Source organism: Plecotus auritus (assembly GCF_963455305.1).
Source record: "Plecotus auritus genome assembly, chromosome: X".
NCBI lineage: Eukaryota > Metazoa > Chordata > Mammalia > Chiroptera > Vespertilionidae > Plecotus > Plecotus auritus.
Genome location: NC_137784.1, coordinates 118,626,353 through 118,649,140, shown reverse-complemented (window position 1 = coordinate 118,649,140; position 22,788 = coordinate 118,626,353). Strand labels below are relative to the sequence as shown.

Below are 22,788 nucleotides of genomic sequence, written 5' to 3'. Positions count from 1 at the left end.
TGAGCAGGAGTTTGTAGCAAAGAAAGTAAGGGTTTATGTTTAGATAGTGGCCCAGGCCTGAAGTCACATGTGAGGTAATACTCAGAGACATAGCTCCCCAATGGCTTCCAGGGAATGGGTTGTATAGGGGAAAAAATCATTAATTATGGTGACTAAGGGAGTTAGGGTCATAGTCAGGGTCATGGTCTCTACTGATTGGCCAATGCTAGTTTAGGTGGTAGCTGATCAGTGCATCTGGTCCTAAGGTTAGTCATGGCATCACTTCATCTGTTTTCCCTTTTTCTGTGCCTGGAACTGAAACACAACTGATGCCTAGATGTTATCTTTAGTTTGATTGAAACTCTGTCTCTGTGGTCAACAGACCTGATGTTTTGTTTCTAAGATTATTTGATGCTGACCAGGGCCTGGTTGTCCTGAGGGCTTAATGATGAAGGGGGTGGATACACACGGGAGAAGGAGGCAGGTGAGTCAGGGTGCTGGGCAAGGCCAGTTTGAATGAAAAGGAAATAAAGGAGAAAAGGTCATATTAAATAAATGAAATTTCTGTGCAGTTATAATGTCATCAGGACACAGGCACCTCTAGCTTTCTGATATTCCAAGCAGTACTCTGAATTTTTTAATAATAGCTTTGAGATATAATACACATACCATAACATTAATCCATTTAAAATGTACAATTTGATTTTTTTTTTGGTAGTAATTCACAGAATTTGGGCAAGTATCACCACAGCTTAATTTCAAAATACTCTTGACACATTAAAAAAAATCTTTACCCTAGGGTATGTTTATTGATTTGACAGAGAGAGGGAGGGAGGGAAGAAGGAAAGGAGAGAGGGAGGGAGGGAGGGAGAGAGAGAGAGAGAGAGAGAGTTCTAGTACGTATCCTGACCAGGAATCGAACCCACAACCTTTTAATATATAGAACGACATCCAACCAACTGAGCCACCCAGCCAGAGCCTTAAGGTCACTTCCTGATCTAAGATACTTTCTGGCTTTCCACTCAGGAAGGAGGAAGAAGGAGGTAGAGGAGATATATTTCCCAGCCTAGTCAATCCCTTTGAATAGCAATTTGGAAACCCCACCCAACAACTGTAATTTACATACCAGTTATAAAGGAGGCTGGGAATGCTGTTTTTGAGCTGGACACATGACCACACTGAATAAAATGTGCATTTTGTTAGTAAGGATAATAAGAATGGATGCTAGATAGTCAACTTGCAGAATTTTATGGAGTTTTCTAAAAATAGCAAAAGTTTTAAAAAACAACCTTCCTTCCTTTTCAATGTAATGAACATTTACTTTAAGTAAAGCACTGTTCTAGGTATTGGTGATATATCTTAAGAACAAAACAAAGATCCCTGTTGTCATGTAGGGCATTCTAGTGTGGGTAAGACAGTTAAGAAATAACATAAAAATAAGTAGATTATATAGGTCATACTTTACATAAGATTGATAAAACATCATGAGCACTAATGTTATGGTTTTTATTGTGTTCAGTTTCTCCAAAAATTGCCTTACTGACCTCTCAGATCAGTGGTGTGAGGCAGGTTTCATTTTCCTCACTGAACATGTGAGAAAACAGCAGAAGATCAGAGAGTTTGGGTAAGTACCTCCAGGAAAGCTTCTTGTTTAAGTGTCTCTCTCACCCATGAAACAATGAGATCCTCATGGGCAGGGACTGATTGTACTGAGTTTGATAGCCTTGTCCCCTGACCCAGGAAGTGGCATTTAGTCTTACCCAATAAATGTCCAGTGGTTGATCAGAACTGGCTGGAGCTCACATTCCTAGCATTTCAGTGTCAGAGCCAAGCTCATGGCCTTTGGTAGTGTGAATAATTGCCCCCAATTCTCTATTTGTACATCCAGATTTTATTTTATTTTTTTCTCTTCTGCCTTGGAATGTTAATAAAATACCACTGTACATCTAGATTATGGATAATTGTGTTTTTGAAAACAGATCCAGTTCTCTCTCTTTCTCTCTTTTTTCTTGAGTTTTTTTGTTTTGTTTTGTTTTGTTTGTTTTGTTTTTACTTCAAGGTAAAACAATACAGACTCTCTATGGTAAATTATTCTATACAAAGGGCATTCTTTTGGTGTCCATGTATTTTCTCTATTTCCCTTTAGTAAGCCAGTTTCCAGTTATCTGGGCCCTATGGCCTTAGGTGGAGAACTAAGTTCTGTGTTTTTCTGTGAGCAGATCATGATTAAGTCACTTGGATTTACCATTTGAGGCTGTAAAGCGGGTGTTAAGAGAATCTGAAGTCAGTTTTGCTTTGCCTAGAGACATCAGAGAATCTGAGAATATTAGGCCCTGACGGGCCCTTAGTCATCCCTGGTACAGTCTCCCTCATTTCCCAGGAAGAGGAATGGAGAATCAGAGCAGCAAAGGCACTTAGCCAAGGCAAGCAGATAGCAGCCCTGCCATCTGACTCCCACTCCAGTGTTTTTTTCTGTTCTATCATGCTGCCACTTATGAAGCACATGAAAGGGATTCTTACCAAGTATAAGGAATTGTTAATGGACTCTTACTCAAGAGGTGAGTCATTATAATTTAACCATGTATTTCAAATGATAAGCCAAATACAGTCAACCCCAGCCTGGTTTGAATTAGCAACATCTGCTATGGAGAGGTTATATATATAACCTCATATCATAAAATACTAGAGATCCCTCAGCTCGGCCTGCACCCTCTCACAGTCCAGGAGCCCATGGGGAGTGAGTCTAAGCCATCAGTCAGACATCCTTAGCACTGCTGCGGAGGTGGGAGAGGCTCCCACCACAGCTGCTGTGCTCGCCAGCTGAGAGCCCAGCTCAGGGCTTCTGGCTGAGCAGCGCTCCCCCTGTGGGAGTGCACTGACCACCAGGGGGCAGCTCCTATGTTGAATGTCTGCCCCTTGGTGGTCAGTGTGTGTCATAGCAACTGGTCGTTCCACCGTTCGTTCGATTTGCATATTAGCCTTTTATTATATAGGATATGATATATTTTTATTGATTTTAGAGAGAATAAGGGAGAGGGATAGCCGAAACCAGTTTGGCTCAGTGGATAGAGCATCAGCCTGCGGACTGAAAGGTCCCAGGTTCGATTCCGGTCAAGGGCACGTACCTTGGTTGTGGGCACACATCCCCAGTAGGAGGTGTGCAGGAGGCAGCTGATCGATGTTTCTCTCTCATCGATGTTTCTAACTCTCTATCCCTCTCCCTTCCTCTCTGTAAAATATCAATAAAATATATTTAAAAAAAAAAAGGGAGAGGGATAGAGATATAGAAACATCCATGTTGAGAGAGAAACATTATCCATTGGCTGCCTCCTACACGCCCTCTACTGGGGATCAAGTTGCAACCTGGACATGTGCCCTGACCAGGAATCAAACTGGGGACCTCTTGGTTCATGGGTCAACACTCAGTCACTGAGACACATTTGGCCAGGCTTGAGATGTTGTATTTTTTAGTAGAGTTTTCCTAATTCTGTGTAACTGCCATCATTGCAGAATGCATGAGGAGGCAAGTATACTTTTTTCTTGATTCCTGAGAAAGAATAGATTTTAATAAGGCAGCAGCATGATGTAGCCCATAGAGCAGCCTTGGGCAAACTACGGCCCGCGGGCCGGATCCGGCTGTTCTATCCGGTTCTCTTGCTCTCCCCTCTGCTCCTTTACTTTGAATTTATATTAGTTCACACAAACACTCCATCCATGCTTTTGTTCCGGCCCTCTGGTCCAGTTTAAGAACCCATTGTGGCCCTCGAGTCAAAAAGTTTGCCCACCCCTGCCATAGAGCATAGGCCTTGGAATTAGGTGGCCTGGCTTTTAATCAGGGTTTCACAACCCACTAGCTTTGTGAGCCTTTGGTAAGAACCTTCTGAGAGCTATTGGAGAATATGTAGGCTGGGAGAAAAGCTGGTGAGGAGAAAGGTAATGGCTTGGACTGGAGTTCTAGAATGTGATTGAATTCCATTAGGTCTCTGTGGCTGAAATTAGACAGTGATTATGATAATTTGGAGCAGTGTCCATAGACACAGCCCTTGGATAAACTTGCCTCTAGTTGGTGTTAGGTTTCCCTTTTCTTTCATGATGATTTATTAGTACTCAAGAAGCCACTTTAATTTTTTTCTGCAATAGTATGTGGTCTAAATGAAAAGATATATACACACATGTGTGTGCATGCATCTATGCATATGTACACACAACCGCTACATAATTAAGTGCAACAGTTCCTTGAATAAAATAATTTCAATATAACATTTATAAAAAAAAAAAACCACAACATAAAACGTTCCCAGCTGGATTCACTAGCTGTTGGGTTTGCACATTCTCCCCATGTAGGCTTTCTCTGGGTCCTTCGGTGTCCTCCTACACATCCCAAAGATGTGTACAATAGATGAAGTGGCATGTCTACATTGTCCCAGTCTGAGTGAGTGTGGGTCTGTGTGAATAGCTCTATGATGGAAGGGAGTTCTCTCTAGGGTGGGTCCTGCTTTGTTCCTTGAGCTGCCTTGAGAGGCTATGGCACTCTTATACCTGGAACTAGAATAATCAGGTTTGAAAATAAAGATCTGACTGGTTTTTATTCATTTAAAAAATGTTTGTGTACCTCACATTTATTTCAGTGTTTAATGTTAGAAGAGTTTTGGGCTTTTATTTAGAAGTTTGCTGATGTTTTTTGTGACTAGAAATATGCTGTAGGAACTTAGATCAATTAGAATATGGTACAGTTGGTTTCATTATATGTTGTTTTCCTTAAAGTTGCAGTTTCCAAGAATCTATCAATGATGATATGGGAGGACTTAGTGTAATTAGTTCATGTTATATGTATTATGCATGCTACTAGTATGTGCAAGGCACTATTGTAGGCCCTAGGGATGCATTTTATGGAATGATAATGAAAGGGTGAAGTAGGGGAATAGGAAAATAAGCAGAATGCATGAAAAGGAGGATTGTGATGATGATGACTGCCATTTATCTGGTGCCCACTATGGGCCAGCCACTGGCAGGTGCTATATATGCATTTCTCAGCAGATCTTCACAGTTGGCTTATAGGATTTGCACTATTATTACCTCTCACTTATAGTGAAGAAACTGAGGCACAGTAAGATTGAGAGCAACTTTTTGAGGAACACACAGCTAGCAAATACCAATGCTTGGACTTAAACTCAGTTGTCAATGACTCCAGGGCCCAAGGTCTTAGCAATCTTTTATGGGCATTAAAAAGGCAGTATAGTGACTGCTAATGGGTTAAAGGCTTCTTTTGGGTGTGATAAGAATATTTTAAAATTAGACTGTGGTGATACTTGCTCAATTCTGAGAATTACTACAAAAATCAATTTGCATATTTTAAATGGATGAATGTTATGGTTTGTGTATTATATCTCAAAGCTGTATTATATAAAAAGGTAGATAACTAAGCGGTTTATGCTAATTATGAGCTTACTATATATTGTACACTATGCTAAGATGTTTACAAATATTATTTTATTTAGTCTCATAATAGCCCTGTGAAGTAGATTTATCATAATCCTCATTTTACAGATGATGAAATCAAGGCTCAAAGAGACTAAGACATATGCCTGAGATTATGCACCTAATAGCATTGGAACCAGGACTCAATTCCATGTCTATTTGATGCTAAATCTTGTATATTTTCTGTCTCCCTAAAAAATAATAGAGATTGTTTTTCTTTTTAGTATCAAACAAATATGACCCCAGTTTTTATTGGCCTTCGAATTTACAATAATTTTTACTACTAAACACTCATGGAATGAAACATTATAGCTCATATGTATTATTATCTGTAAAAGAAGGTGGGGAGGGATTATACATCAGAAATTTAGTGATAAAATTTTAATATGTCAGGTATAAACTAGAGATTGAAAAATGCTTCATGTCTAAGGAATTTAGAATGCAGAAAATGTATCAGCTATTTATTATGCTCATTTTGGGCAGTACTGAAGCATTTTTTTTTAAATGTAGTGTTCATTTTTGGGTACTCTGTTTTGTTTCTCTTATGTAAACTTTTTCCATTTATGGCAGCTCATGTGTGGGTTTTTTTTTTTCCTGGAAATAGATAGCATTCATAAACTGAAACAGTTTCATTGGGAAATTTTCTGTGGCACCGAGACAAAACTGTCTTGGCAGAAATACTGGAATCCTATAAAATAGAGTTAATAGTGCTATACTTTAATAAAAAATTTCTGTTTAGAAGCAATAAACTTGTTCATTGTTAGGCAGCCTCAGTTCTATCCATATCCTGCCTTCTAGAAACATCTTCCATATTTGGAGTATGACACCATAACTATATATCTTTAAATTTCTTTCCCTAATACTAAAAGAGAACTTGAAAAAAATTTATTGAGGAATAATTGACAAATATAATTGTATCTCTATAATGTGCAATGTAAGATTTGATATACATATACAATATAGAATGATTACCAAGATCAAGATAATTAACACCATCATCACCTCACATAGTTAACATAGGTAACTTTTTTGTGTGGTGAGAATGCTAAAGATCTACTCTTATCAACTTTCAGGTATATAATATCATATTATTAACTACTAGAGGCCTGTTGCACGATATTCATGCAAGAATAGGCCTTCCTTCCCCTGGCTTCACTCCTGGCCTCACGGGAGCCAGCAAGTCCTCGCTCCCAGCCGGAGCACCGCTCCTGTAGCTCCCTCCGCCGCCCCCTTTCCCCCTCATAGCAGGTGTCCCGCCTCTCCCAGATGCTCCACGCCTGCATATGCAAATTAACCTTCCATCTTTGTCAGGTTAATTTGTATACTCACTCCTGATTGGCTGTGGGCATAGTGGAGGTACAGTCAATTTACATGTTTGTCTATTATTAGGTAAGACTAGAGGCCCGGTGCATGAAATTTGTGCACTGCGTGGGGGGGTGTTCTTCAGCCCAGCCTGCACTCTCTCCAATCTGGGACCTCTCGGGGGATGTCCAACTGCCGATTTAGGCCCAGTCCCACAGTCTGACACCCCCCTCACAATCTGGGACTGATGGCTCCCAACCGCTCGCCTGCCTGCTTGCCTGATTGCCCCTAACTACTTCTGCCTGCCGGCTTGATCACCCCCTAACCACTCCCCTGCCAGCCTGATGGATGCCTAACTTCTCCCCTGCCAGCCTGATTGCCCCCAACTGCCCTCCCCTGCAGCCTGGTCACCCCCAACTGCCCTCCCCTGTGGGCCTGGTCCCACTGAAATGCCCTCCCCTGCCAGTCTGGTCGCCCCTACCTGCCCTCCTTGCTGGCCTGGTCGCCCCTAACTGCCCTCCCCTGCCGGCCCAGTTGTCCCTTATTGCCCTCCCCTGCTGGCCCAGTCCCCCCCCCCCAACTGCCCTCCCCTGCAGGCCTGTTCCCCCCCAACTGCCCTCCCCTGCCAGCCTGGTTGCCCCTAACTGCCCTCCCCTGCCAGCCTGGTCACCCCTAACTGCCCTCCCCTGCTGGCCTGGTTGCCCCTAACTGCCTTCCCCTGCTGGCCTGGTCACACCCAACTTCCCTCCCTCCCCTGCAGGCCAGGTTGCCCCCAACTGCCCTCCCTTGCTGGCCTGATTGCCCCCAACTGCCCTCCATTGCTAGCCTGATCGTCCCCAACTGCCCTCCCCTGCTGGCCATCTTGTGGTGGCCATCTTGTGACCAAATGTGGAAGGCCTTCTTGTGACCACATGGGGGTAGCCGTCTTGTGCAAGGGTGTGATGGTCAATTTGCATGTTACCTCTTTATTATATAGGATAGTCACCTGCTGTATGTTAGATCCTTAGAATTTATTCTTCTTATACCTCAAACTTTGTACCCTTTGACCTATATCATCCCATTTTCCTCCTTTCTTAGCCTTTGGCAACCACCATTCTAGTCTCTGTTTCTATGAAATAGGCTTTTTAAAAAAGAGGACTCTTGTGGGCTGTAATGGTACTGAGAATCCCCTAGCATTGCCTCTCTGGGATGGTAAAATTGTTCCCAGTTCTCTGGTGTCTAATAATCTGGTCATGGGGTTAATTTTGGAGCATCATTCTCCAGAGAAAACCTTTGTCGGACTAGCTGTGATAGTCTGTTCTGGCAAGAAGCCCCTTCTCATGGTCACCGGACTACATCCTGCACACCTCTGCTCTGCACCTTTGTTCTGGCTGTTCCCACTAGTTGGGATGTGTTTCCTCTCTCTCTTATTCTGCCTCCCCTCTTTTGAGATATTACTCATTTGTAGCAGTCAACATTCATCTGTAGTTATCAAAAGCTATTCTTGCTGTTGGAAGCAGGCAGGTATTTTAGTTCTGTTTAATTAGGTACTTAGAAAATCGTTGGGATGGGTGGAAGTGGGGCCTGTAGTCTGTGTCTCCAGGAATGACACCCACAATGCCAGCACTGAAGTGGCACACCAAATGTAGCCACTCCTGTTTTCACATCCAGGGAGGTGGGGAATCAGGAGGTTACTGCTGCAACACTGGCTTTCAGGAACCACAGCTAGGGCTGCAGTCTAGTGGGAGGAGGCCACCACCACAACCACTGAAATTGTCTCTGAACACCCACACAGACAATGACTGGAACACTGCTATGGAGTATGCCATATATCCACAACTGTGCTTGTCAGGAGTGAAAAATAAAGCAGATGAAGATGTAGGAAGATGACTTTTGCCTCATTCTATCTAGTCTTCCAATTACATGCATATATAAAAATAAATAAAATGCACGTATACGTATAACTTTACTCCAAATATAAATACAAAATATATAAATATGTTCGTGTGTGTGTGTGTGTGTGTGTGTGTGTGTGTGTGTGTGTATCTAGCTTACTATGTTTCAGGCAGTGTTTTAAGCACTTTACATGTATTCTCTCAGTATGGGGTAGGAACGATTGCCCCAACTTCTAGATGCGTAAACTGAGGCACAAAGGGATTAAATAACTTGCATAGATTGTAAGCATCTTCACCTACAAGTCACATTTTTACCTATGCCCCCACCATACTCCTAGAATAGTGTTTTGCCCAAATGCTCAATAAATATTTACTGAATTAATTGAAAATAGATGTATGTCATTGGAAAGTATCTTCCCTTCATTGGGTTTTAGTGTTCTCCTTTGAGATGTGAAGGGCTTGAGCACCCTTATCTCGAAATTCTTTTAGTTTATATACCTGAGGGTTCCTTGGGTCGAGTTGCATGGCAGCCATAAGAATAATTACCATTATAGTTCTCTGAGTGCCAGGCAGTATTAAAAGCACTTAATATGCATTGTTTCTCAACAGCCCCATGAGAAAGTTATGGTCTTTGTCCATTCCCACTTCACCACATGTGAGGAAATGGGTAGTCAGAAGGAAGTCATTGATCCATGGTCACACCACTAATGGGTGGCTGAGCTCAGATGCCAACTCATGTCTACCTGACTCCAAAGCCTATGCTCTTAATAACTGAGAAAGCCTTAGTTCTGTCAAGGAGAATGACATCTAAGGAACAGTTTTGTCTTCTGTTCCTCCTTCCCATGTATTTTTTAAAAATCCTCCTCATCCAAAAGCACATTAGGTCCCCTGGCCTGTATCTTATGGTTTTTACCCCTTTTCTTAGCATTGAAGTAAATAATATTTTTCTTGGTATGGGACACATGTGACATGTATTGACAGCTGATAAACTTTTTGTTGCTGGGATGGTTGTTAATAAACACTAATTACCTGGTCCTATCTCCCTGAACAGGGACAAATACCATCAGAACCTGGTTTTGTTTGCTGTCAAGAGAATGAAAACTAGAGAACACCATATTAAACAATTTATTCTTTGCATTGATTACCTAACATTCTTATTTTTTATAAAACTCACTTAATTTTGTAATAAGATATATAAAAAACATTCTATATCATTTTAGGCTTAAAGATCCATGTTTATATGCATAGAATGAGATCTGAAAACACATGCTAAAATATATTAACCATGGTTATATGTAGGTAGCACAGTTAGGACTTTTTAGATAATTCTATTTTCTTACATGTTTATTCTTATTTTTTTCCTATTGTGAATTTGTATGACTTTTGTAAGAACAGAACACCTTTGTGATCCTGTGAAGACCTTTGTGTTGGCAATGAGAGTTGTGGTGACTGAAGACATGTTCCCTGAGTTGCAATCATCTTTTTCTCTTAGAGGTGCTCTTCAGACACAGTGGTGGGTGCTTTGCTGATATTGCTTTCCTCCTCCTCATCCTCCCCCTCTTCCTTCTGGAGTTTATCATCAGGAGTTTCCTTGTTTGCTTTCTGCCTTCTGAGATCTGCCTTGATGAATGCAGTAAGGGCTGCTCCAAGGGTGAGGAACACACACAGAAAGATGTTCCTGGGCATGGTTCCATAGTGTTCGATAATCTGGTTCTGGGAGATGGTGAAGTTGATCCCGAATACCTGGGCAGATACGTTGTGGAGGCCAGATGACATGCCTTCTGATTCTGGGTACGTTAGCTTCACAGAAAACTCAAATCCCAGTGGGAGATAACCAGTCACAAAGAAGCCCATTGTGCCAGCAGTTATGAACACTTCCTACAGGTGTCCCAGATTCAAGGTCATTGTGTACACCACCATGCCCAACAGAGTCATGATGTAGACCACTAGGATTGTACCCTTATAGATTTTGGACATATCCAGCCAGATGCCTGAGATTACAGCCCCAAGCATTCCTGCAATGATGATGGTCAGGCCAATTCTTCCAGCATTTGATTCTTCTCCCGTGTAGTGCAAGATCACCATGTGATTCAGCAGAGTGGACAAGACATAGAAAGTTCCAGCATTCAGACGATAGGTGATGACAAGCAGCACAAAGTTGAGGTTTTTGAAGAGCTGGACGATGGAACTTAAGTATGAAGCATCAGGGGATTCCAAAGCATAGTTTAGGAATTGGACCCTGTTGGGGGGATATTTAGGCTTCTCCTTGAATATGATGATGACAAGGATGAAAAAAAAGAGTGGAAAAACCTCCTATTATGCAGAACATTATGCTGATGTGATAGGCAAACTTGTCCTGCTCTTCAATATTGGGTACCCTAACGGGAGGTACCAAGAAACCAATTGCAATTCCAAACTGATTGCCTAAGACAGCTATGGAGCAGGCCTTTGAAACCTCATTGGCTCCAAACCAGATGAAAGAGATGCAGGATGGCATGCCTAGGATGAAGACCTGGGCCACAGAGCAGATGACCTGGCTCAGTGCAGTGACTGTGAAGAGATGTGGCTTCAGGCTGCCCAACTTCACCCAGGCCCCCAAGCAGTTAAGAGTGGAGCTGGTGAGGGCAATGGTGCACAGGCCAAAGTTTTCAAGCACCCAGGCCACCAGCAGTAGTAGAAAGATGTAGGTTAGCATGTAGTACATGGACAGCCAGTCAATGGCAAAGGGACTGATCTGGTAAAAGTTCATGAAGACGTTACTGATAGAGCCGTACTGGATCCACTGGAAGACATTGCACATTGAGTAGCAACTGAACAATAGGACCACTGCCCAACTGTGCTTGCTAACCTTGATCATACTGAGGTCCTCAGGGCCTGAACTACTGGAGTGGGCTGAGCTACTTGAGTGAGCCAAACCACCGGGTTGGGCCAAGGTACTAGGGTGAGCTGAACTTCTGTTGTACACAGAGAGGCTGAGATGGGCAGACATGCTGGGGTGTGCCTGGAGCTCATACTCCTGCTCAGAAGTGCCATTCCGCTCCTCCAGGTTGGGATCTTCATTCACCATGACCAAGGTCTCTCTTAGAGCCCTGGGCTGGTGCTGAGGACTCTGGTAGTCTAAAGTGACAGTACCCTTGGCTGGTCCCCTAAAGGTGACAGGGCACTTGTCCTAGTCTGTCGCAGAAGAAACGGAGACTTAAGCTTGCATAAAAGCCACAAGTTGGTCTCCCAATGCTCACCTCCAAACCTTGGCCCCAACTTTTCTGTAGGGACCGCTGTCCCTGACCACTGACCCTCAGGCCAGCTGCAGACCCTTCAGCTGGGTCCTGGCCCTGCAGATGCCTTCATTACTTCTAAGCGTTCTGGCTAGGTACAGCCTCTGGTCCAGGAAAGAGTTCTCTCCTTGCTTAGACACTTCACATAACAATTGGTTCCCAGGAGGCTTGGGCCTAGCTCCCTAGGGCCCATGTGACCACCCTGTCCCCATCCCACCAGGCATTCGGAGCCCTCCCCTCCCCTCCTGTCCTTCTACGTAGCTCCCCTTCTCTGGCCCTCCCAATAACCTTGGGCCCAGCAGCCCAATTGTTTTATCACAGTTTGCCTGATGCATTCCTCCCCAACGCCTCCGGCGCCATGGAAACCACCTGGTTAACCTCCCTGAACTGTCCCTCAAATTCATTTGCCCCCTTCCAGAGGATACATGAGATAATACCATCAACCCTTCTGAGATAACTCTCCAAATAGAGTTTACTCCACTCGGTCTACATCTCCTGTGGTATAAATATTTATTTTAAACACTCCTGAAGATTCACTGGAGATTCAGACTTAGCCCTGGCAGATGGCCTGAGAGGCCAGCTTTCATAACTGGATTCTTCTTTTCTCAGCAGTTAAAGATAAATATTTTATGATTATCATATTTTATCGATGATCTAAGCCTTTCTGATTAGTTTCCATCTGCAGGGACTAGTTTATTTTGTTGCCTTGGCTTTTTGAGACTTTTTTGTGTGTGATGTATTCTTGACAACCAGTTGGCTTTTGTTTGAAGGAAACCCACCTTTGAGGGCCAAATGAAAATATGCTTTTCCCCCAAAAAAAACATAATTTTAGATGTGATTAAATAGCATCTACAAGCATTACTAAGGGGCCAGGTGCCAAATATAATAGTGTTAGCATATGCCTCTGTTTATCATACTTTGTTGTATTTGCCAGTTTACTTGTCCACACACCCCTTCTCCTCACTCTACTGTGTACTCCTTAAGGGCAGGTCTGTGTTTAAATCACTTTTATACCTCCAGGTTCTAATACATATTAAAAGTATAATAACAATGAAAAATAACATGGTCTCTGCACAAAGGATAATTTATAAGCTTCTGAAGTTTTTGGAGATATCTTGAGGATTGAGTTCCTCATCTGTTCAGTAGGTGCAGTAGTGATTTCAGAGTGGTTGCTTGGAGAGTCTTGCTTTTCTCCCCCAGCTTCTTTTTAGTCTTCTTGGTCTCCTTGTCCTTCAGGGTCATGCTTACATCAGCAAATCCTGACTCTTTTACACTTGGCAATGAAGAGTTTAAAAATCTGTTTATAAAGAATGTCAAAACTCCATTTTAACTCTATGTAGAAGCTTTCACATGTTATCATTTCATTTGAAGTCCTAATTAGATTTGAGAAGTTGCCATCTCTGCTCACATATTCTCTGAGTCTGAACCCAATGAAATAAATCATTAAAATATTTAATTCAGCTACCAGAAACAATAATGAGAACAAATATCTTGGAGGCCCAAATCGATTATCCTGTGCTGCCATTCCATCTGTGACAGCTGGTTCTCCACTTGGCCCTAAATGTTTGTAAGTGCAAGGGCCATAAGACCATAGTAAACGGAATTATAAAACTATGGCTTCTAAAAGTGAAGCCTGACCTTTCCTTTAGAAATTTATGGCATTGGAATTGAACAAATTCATGTTGAAGATATAGAGATAAATAGCACTGGACCTTGACCACCACCTCTGTGGTTGACAAGCTGGATGGCCTGGGTAAGTCTCCAAACTGCTCTGTGATTCTGTGGGGTCATCTAACAAGTGAGGGTACTCAATCTTGAGTGCCTCTGTTGAGTTACCAGGCAGCTTAAGGACACCTCTGTGTATGGAATGTGCTCCATAAGTTGGAAGGTGCTGACATGCACGCGGGAGGAGTTCCTCTTAGGATGGCTACTGGGTCACAAATCTAGCATTAGAGGTCCAAGTTTGCTTCAGCTCCAGTTTACAAACATACAGGACTAGCATTCCCATAGTTTGCTGACTCTGACTTACACAATCCTGGTCACTCACATTACTTCTGGAATCCTGCTAGTGTCCAGAGAAATCAACAGTGCTTCCCCTCAATGTATACCAAGCATGCCGTGTTTTTTCACAGAATAGAAATGATCTTGAAGAATTGAATGAAAATCATATAGTCATACAACAGCTCATATTTACTTGAGGGAAGTTAACTTTTGCAAGAGCCTGTGATGAATTATTTTGTAAAAGAAAAGGCCCTTTTGTAATGGAAATAATCATATTCTATCATAGGTCATTTTCTTTTCTTAATCATGCCAGCCTACAATGTATTCTACAGTATTGTAATGTAAAATAATCTGTTATACCATATTCTAAAAAGATGATGATGTAATTTAAGTGTTTAATAAATTAAAAGTTAATACTTATTAATTGTGATAGTAACTGCACCTGTTTATTGAGGGCTTGTTATATGCCCCACACTGTGCTAACTACTTTATATGCTCTACTTTATTGGACCCTCACTATTTGATACATATAATGAAGGTGGGTTATAGTAGTTTATATTGTATAAATTTTGGAGCCTGAGTCATGGGGCTGGGAGAGAACATAGAGGGTCTCAGGTTCAGAGGAGGATCCTGTGTCCCAGAAATGGAAAGAAATTCCTCTTGAGTCACTCAGCACGTTATTGGAAAGGTTGGGATTAGAAAAGATGTTTTCCAGTTCCCAGCCCAGTGCATGTTTCCCCTATCACCCTATAGCTACTGCACACAACAACTCATGATATATGGATGCCATATCAGTGCAGTTGCAGGTTAAGGAATGAATGAATCACCAATAGGTTTTATATTTCAAAGTGCCCAGCAGTCCTGAGTCCAGCACCTTTTGTACCTGAGGCTTGTTTAAGTCTGGTGAGAGTTGATCAGATGAAGAATCCTACTGAAAAACAATGTTAATATTAATAATGGCCTTGGTAAAATATAGTAAAGAAGAATAGAATTTCAAATGGAAAAATGTTGAAGGAAATAGAAAATCATACAGGACACAGTAGTGGGCCCAATATAATTTAAAGAAGGTTTGGGCAAACTTTATCTGTAAAGGGCCAGATAGTAAATATTTGAGGCTATGCAATTTATATGGTCTCTGTTGCAATTACTGAACTTTACCATTGTAATATGAAAGAAGACATGGACTGTACCGAAACACATCATCATGTCTGTATTTCAATAAAACTTCATTTATAAAACAGGTGGAAGGCTGGAATTGGTTTATGAGCCATAGTTTGCTGACTTCTGACTTACACAATCCTGGTTCTATATCAAGGAGTGTGAGTTGGTGTGCTTATGACTGCTTTGGGGTGTGTATTTCCCTTTTGTCAGGAAGGCAGGAAATGGCTAAGCCCAAGTTAGGGTAGAGCAGTCCAATGTTGCCCAATGTCCCTAGTTACCTGTGAGTGTGCCAAAGTCCCCATTTCTTGGAGGGTATTCCTTACTGATAGACTAGCTATTAAGTTTCACTGTTCTTTTTGGAAACACAGCTTAAGAGGTATTTTGAGCAGTGAAGTCATATCAGCTAATATGTCTCTTAGTGGTAATGAGAAGAAACTCAAGCCTTGGACTCCGTAAATACCAGGCCTTCCAAACTGCTCTTCTGAACTTAATGTCCCCATTGTTCTCCCTATTCAGTCAAAAGTATTTATGAATAATGATAATGATGGTCATGGTAGTTAATATTTATTGAGGTCCTTCTATGTACCAGGCAATTTACCTGATATTAATACATTTTCATCATTGATTTCTACCAACAACTTTATAAGGCAGATACTATCATTTCCTGCATTTTGCACAATTTTGACAATTGAGGCTCAAAGAGGTTTATGACTTCATCGGGGTCAAAGAGCAATTAAGTTGCTGCAGCAGATCTAAAGCCCGGGCTGGGTGATGATAAAGTCTATGGTCTTTACCACTCTACCACACTTCCATCTGTGCTCCAGGTTTTTGAGGACACAATGAGTCATCTTCCTCTGAATCTGGGTCTGAGAATGTTTTCTCACTTCTTCCTCTCCCACATTACTCCTGTCTGTCCTTGATTCCCAGTCTCAGGCCTGTAGCACTTTACACCCAGACTGCTGTAGTGGCTCCTGACTGGCCTCTATTTAAAACAGCTCTATTGAGCACCTTGTTACTTAAGAACATTTTTGTCACTTCAAAAACAAGCCCCAAACTCTTTTCATATAAATGGAATTGCAAAATATGTAAACATGTTTTCAAGGTTCATTATGCTTTCAAAGTTTGTCCATGTGGTAGCTTATGTCAGTACTTCATTTTTTTATGGCCCAATAATATTCCATTGTATGATAGACCATAGTTTTTTTATTCTTTCATCTATTGATAGACATTTGGGTTGTTTTCACCTTTTGTATATTCTGAAGTAATTGGACTCTTAAATATATTCTGCACAGCACTTTTAGATCAATTTTCCTAAAGTGCAGCTCTTACCATGTCACTCCTCTGATTGAAAAGTAATCTCTATCACATGATCTCATTCATATGTGGAGTCTAAGGAACAAAATAAACTGTTGAACAAAATAGATCCAGAGACATAGAATGGTGGAACAGAATTTTGAATCTCAGAGGGAAGATGGGGGTGGGTAGGTGGTGGGTAGGAAGAGATCAACCAAAGAACTTTTATACATCTATGCATAACCCATGGACACAGACAATAGGGTGGTAGAGGCCTGGGGTGAGGGAGGGCTATAAGGGGTCAATGGGAGAAAAAAAGAGGACATATGTAATATTTTCAATAATAAAGATTTTTTTTAAAATAAGAATGTCATCTCTGATTTCCCATTGCCTCTAGGACATTGTCTAAACTCCAAGTTTGGATGTTATTGTGGGAAGAAAGTACGTGACAAGGAATGAACGCTTATGCTGGGATAAGAATTTTGAGGGAACTGTTCCTTACTCAGCATGGAGCCTTCTCACATTGATGAACTCTTTCTCACAATGATGGGCCCTTCCCACATTACTGCAGCTTCCTGTGAACTCCCCCTTCCTTTCCATTATCCAGGGCTCTCCCATCTGTATTGCCTATGTGGCACTCAGCATGTGATGCTGCACATTGGGAGAAAGATACATCTCTATGTGTCTCATTTCCTTTGCTGATCTTAGAACCCCTTGAGGTTAGGGATCAAGTATGACTCATAACGATGGTCACAAGTGTAATAATAATACCTATCATTTGTTGGAGGCATTGTTATGTGCCAGGCCCTCAGTTAGGTCCTTTCAGTCCTTAACTAACAAACCAAGCCATCAAGGTAGGTGCTTTTATTTCAATTTCACAGATGAGGAAATAGGTTCTGAGTGTCTAAATAACTTGTATTTGGTGACTCAGAAGGTAAACGATAGAGCTCAGGTCCATCTGACTCCAAATTCATTCCTCCACAATGCTGTGGTGACAAGGACTCATTTTTCTCTTCCTGTCTCTCCTCTTCCTCCTCCTCCTCCTTCGTCATTAGATATCATCACTCCCACTTGGCAGATGAGGAAATTAAGGTGAAGACAAGTTAGATGTCTCCTCCAGGGTCACATTCTTAGTGTATGATGACTCAGGGACTTTAAAATTAGAACGTCTATCTGTAAGCATATTTTTATTTTCCCTGACTGTACTATGGCATTAGTATGTGTTGGGGCCTCAGTGAGCTCTTTGATATTTGATAATTGTCGTGTTATAAAACAGTAGGGAGGAGAAGATGCACATATATAAACAACAATAGGAACTATAAGATGCTCTATTGTGACAAGGATTATAAATGTTATGCAAATTTGAGAAAAGTTATGAGAGCTTCATAGATGAGGGAATCCTGATGCTAGACCTTGAAGGAGGGATGAGCTTAGTGGGGCAGAGAGGAGAAAGTGAAAGAGACAAAAAGAGGGAGATAGTGGGAGAGATTAAAACCTTCCCATGGGGCCATTCTCCCAGTCCAGTTTTCCACAATGATCCAAATTCTCTAACAGTCTTGACCTGTTCTAATTACTATTGGGACAGCTGTTAAGAAACAAATAGTTGCATAATATAGACATGAGCATGTGGTTTTGGATTAAACTTATATTTCTCAAAGGGACAGTCAAGGACATTACACATTTGTATGATGTCTATCAGAATTGCTTTAAGTTCTATTTTAAATAAAGTTGTTTTGGTGAATATATCAACACCATTTTAATGACTTTAATTTGTGGGAGAGTTCACGAAAGCAGCCGTCTATGCAATGAAGTGTGAATCTTGTATAGATGTAGTTACAGCATGCTGTGGCTGCAAGTCAGCACTCTCATAGGGCATTAGCCCTAAGCAAAGGCCATAGCATACGTAGGTTCTTCTCTTTACTTGTTTAGTTCCGTGTTGTGAAATATGGAAACAAACAGCACAAGCCTAAACTCTTTATTTTATTGTTGACAGTATTATAGATGTCTCCTGTTACCCCCTCCCTGCTTTGCCCCTCTCCACCCAGCCCCCACCCTACCCCAGGCCTAAACCACATTATTGTCTGTGTCTATGGGCTAATGCATATATGTTCTTTGGTTAATCTCTTCCAGTCCCCCACCCCCACCCTTTCAACCTCTCTCACCTGGGAGATCTGTGAGTCTCTTCTAAGCCTAAACTCTTGAATTAATCCAAGTTCAGGATAGCCCAATTTCTTAAGAAATCACAGTCCTATAGAATGCCTTGGCTGCATTTTCCCAGGAAGTCCCCCAAGAGACTACAAGGACTGAAGATGCATGTTAGATGCTTGGGTCTCTACTGAGGGAGCCTGGAGTGAGTTGGAAGCCTACCATTGCTTTAGGCTCTGCTTTGCATTTCTCTCAAAAACCTTTCTCTTTCCTCAGAACAATCTAGTTGTAAATGCTACTTGAAATTCTAATGGTTTATCATTGTCTATACAATTAACTTGTATTTCCAGAATACTGTTTTCTTCTAATCTTCTGAAATTGTTCTGTAGTAGTGTCCCAGAGTTGTTTTAGGAGGTGCATCTGGTGGTCTACTGAGATATTAAACTGATTTTTAAATCTGAATTTATTTTCATTTATTACAGTTTTAAAGTGAATATATATTGGGGCCTGAATGTATTTATTTTTTATTGCAAAATTATATATTTATTCTGAAGATCTTATATTTCATCAAATCGTATTTACTTCTCTTGAAAGGCAAAGTAATACCCAATCTCCACTGAATATTTTTTTCAAAAATTTTAAACTTTTTCTCACTTAAAAATATGATATCATGTTGGATTAAAAACCATAAATAATAGAATGATTTCAAAACAAATGCTGTAGTTGGAATATCAGTGAAATAAATTGCACCTGTTGTTAGATATTTACAGCAGACTATTCAATAGCTTTTGGCTTAAAGGTTGATTACAAAGTACATTTATTGATTTCTAAGTAAACCGCTCATCTCTGGAGGCATAGTGGACTATTGGTTTCTTGTCAGAATGGCTTTGAGGAGAATATGTCCTTTGGTTCTAATGCCAGCTTCTCAGTAGAGGTGAGAGTTGGTTCTCTGAGTCCAGTGCATTTATGGTTTAGCAGCAAAGTTTTTGCAATGTTGATAGATTGTTCAATTTGAAGGTGTATGAGTCATGTTTGAGGATTGGTCAAACTCAGAGCATGTTGACCTTACAAAAGATGGTTTCTTTACCAAAACTGGCACCAAGTTACTTGAAAGCCACATGAAATCTGGTATAACATTAGCATGAACAGAGCTTAGGAGTATACCTACAAGAAAGTTTAAGAGGAAAATTAAATATCGATTGTACAAAATAATTTCAATCTCAAAAATCCAAATTATTTTAGTCATCTGTTATCATGGCAGGACTAAAGGAGATGGATGTCACCCACTTTTTGTTATGAAAGAAAAAAGGCATGGAGTCTGAACGAGAGGAACAGACTTGGAAAAAACCTCTTAGCTTCTTAAGAAGAGCAATCCTGAAATGGTCCTCTTAAGTAAGGATGATAAATGTAAATTAATGGTTTAGACACCATTGATACTAATATAATGTACATTAAATATAATTGATTATGGTATTTGATATAATTACATGTCATATAACAATAGATTGCTCATCTTGCTTGATATTTTCAATGTGTATTATAAAAGATGCTAGCTAAGCCATAGCAACTACTTTTCTTGGCTTGTGGTATTGTGGGAAAAGAGCAGAGAATGGATGGCAGTATATCCATTTCTTCCACTTGGGCCAAGGAATGTGGGTCATGTATAAAGTTAGCAATGCCCATTTCCCTTTTGTCATATGAGTGATCACATCCCTACATTGAGGATTGGTGTCTGAGCTTTTTCTTTTCAAGAAAGTGGGGATTATCATGAAGTTTTTCACCTTTATTGGCTAGTGGATAGTCCTATTGTTTGCAGGTACTCATGCCTTTCAAAGGGAAAAACAAAACAAAACACTCTTCCTCTTCCTTGTATCACAGCTCTCCCGAAGGCGCCTTACCTGGGCCCTTGAAGTGCCAAGTCTCTACATGTTAGTCTGCCTTCCCTGAGTTGGCTATCTTTTGGGGTTTGGTCTTCCGATAAAATTCCTAGTGTTTATTGTCAGTGCTGCTCAGAGTTTCCCACTCTCATTCTTATCTGACTGTTATCATCCCTCCTCCCTGTCCCCTCTTTTCTTTTGTTGATTCCTCTCTCTTCTTTCATTTCTCCATTTCTCTCACTTGTAGGTGCTAGCATATCCTGATTGAGGTAGTTGTCTGGTAGCTTTTCCCCACTTTCATAATCTCCTGCATGTGTGTCCTTAGTACATGGTCTATTGATCATAGTAAAACTGTGTTTCAAGCTGAGGCCATCTGCTCTGCAAACCCTGCTCATATCCTGTCCCAATGAAGTTGTTTTGCCTCCCTGGTGGTTGTTGAGTCTGTGTGTGTGTGTGTGTGTGTGTGTGTGTGTGTGTGTGTGTGTGCCCTCCTTACACTCAAGTCTGCCTCTCAGTTGCTGCCAGTAACTTCTGGTTATCGTTCCAGGCTTTTTGGACTTAATTAACCCAGGAGTAAGTTGTCATTTTCATGACCAGAGTTTTCTTCTAACATAGCAGTTTTCACATATTTTTGGTTTATTTGTTTTGCTTTGTATTCGTCTAACAGTAATTCTTATACTCTCTGAAATCTTATGCCAAATCCAATATTTCTAACAGGTCAATTTGGAGCTACTTTGCTTGAACTTTTGGTGGGGAGTTCATTGCTTGCTTTCTCCTGCTCCCACCTTAGGGGCCCAATGAGGGATTCATGAAGAGTACTGTGGTTCTTCATAGCAGGGTTTGATATACCCCTGGGCTTGTCCCCTCTTTTAATTCATAAGTGAGGGCAGGGTAGAGGACATGGTACCGAAAAGCTCAAGGATAGAAAGTTGAAGTGTGCGACTAGGAGCCTAGTCATTGGTCCTGAATGAACCAAAAGCACAAATCTCAAGTCTACATTTGTATCAGTATTCTGACAGCTGTCAGCCCTTCTTGGGGCTTAGGTGTAGTAGAATCATTGTTCTTTTGAGACAGAAAAGAAACCCCTAACAAATTCCCTTCATCAAAAACCCCAGACAGAATCAGCCATACACAGCAGTTTGGCAGGTTATTATGCCTTTGATGAAGATTAGTTAAGTAAGTAAGATTTGTTCTTATCTTATAATGAGGTGGTTGTACTATTATTCCAAGAAGAGAGGTTGGATCAATCAGACCCAACAAACATATACTAACTTGATTCATCTGGCTATGTCATTCAAAGGCCAGGGCTAAGATGGGTGTGCTTGTAGGCACTGAGTTGCCAGAAGAAGCAAGGCAGGGAGCTAAGAGACCACTATGGTGGGGTGGGGAGAATAAAGAGAGCAGCTCTATTCTCTACTGTTAGGGGGTACAGAGTCAGGCTGTCAGGAAAGGGGCTCTGAGCCAAAGGTTGCTCATATTGGGGAGGCCTTATTGACAGAGTGGTGAGGGGTAGTTCTATCCTCTTTTTGGACTCCTTTTAGTTCTGGAGTTGTGTAGTAGTCTCCCTCTAACAACTCTCAGCTGGTCATCCTCACCATTATTTCCCTGTTTGAAGCCCTCCTCTTTCCAACCTAGACTATCAGGAAAGCACAGCAGTGATCTACATTTGTATCAGTATTCTGATAGCTGTCATCCCTTCTTGGGGGTTAGGTGTAGTAGAATCATTGTTCTATTGAGACAGAAAAAAACCCTACACTATTCCCTTCATCAAAAACCCCAGACAGAATCAGCCATACACAGCAGTTTGGCCCGGAGCCCCTTTCCTGACAGCCTGACTCTGTACCTCCTAACAGTAGAGAGTGGAGCTGCTCTCTTTATTCTCCTCAATGCTTTCTGCCTCCATACTTTCTGGTTGTTTAGTTTTTATTTTATTTATATTATTTATTTTATTTTTATTGAATTTATTGACATAACAGGGACAACAGTATGGTCATAGCCAGGGGGAAAGGAGGTGTGGGGAAGTGATGGTTTTTTAATGTTTATGGTGAAATGTGTATACAGAAGAGTACATATAAGATATTTATGAAGATTAAAATTAATTATAATCAAAAAATAAAATGAACCCCCATGGGTCCACCATGTAGCCTGGGAAATAAAATAATACTAGCTGTACTTTAGAAGCCTGAATTAGACAACCTTGCTAAATTCTCTTAATAGAATTATAATTTATAAGATTTTTTTTAGCTCTATGATCATATCATCTGCAAATAATGACAGTCTTATATCTTTCTTTCTGGTCCTTATGCTGACGTTTCCATTGCTTCACCTAACTGCACTGGTTAAGACCTGTTAGTGCAATGTTGAATCAAAGCGGACATTCTTTATTGTTCCTGATTTTAAATG

General features: G+C 41.1%; 2 protein-coding genes across 8 annotated transcripts in view; one reads left to right on the top strand and one right to left on the bottom strand.

Annotated features, from left to right (window-relative positions):
* The window catches only part of FGF13 (fibroblast growth factor 13), a 659,009-nt gene that overhangs the window by 117,791 nt on the left and 518,430 nt on the right, over nucleotides 1-22,788 (top strand). The gene's annotated exons all lie outside the window — the stretch shown is intronic.
* On the bottom strand, nucleotides 10,122-11,700 carry LOC308239902 (choline/ethanolamine transporter FLVCR2-like; the record flags this gene model as incomplete). The annotated part of the gene is given in 3 exon segments (XM_080652771.1): nucleotides 10,122-10,511; nucleotides 10,515-10,928; nucleotides 10,930-11,700. Coding segments are annotated over 3 exon segments (1,575 nt in total).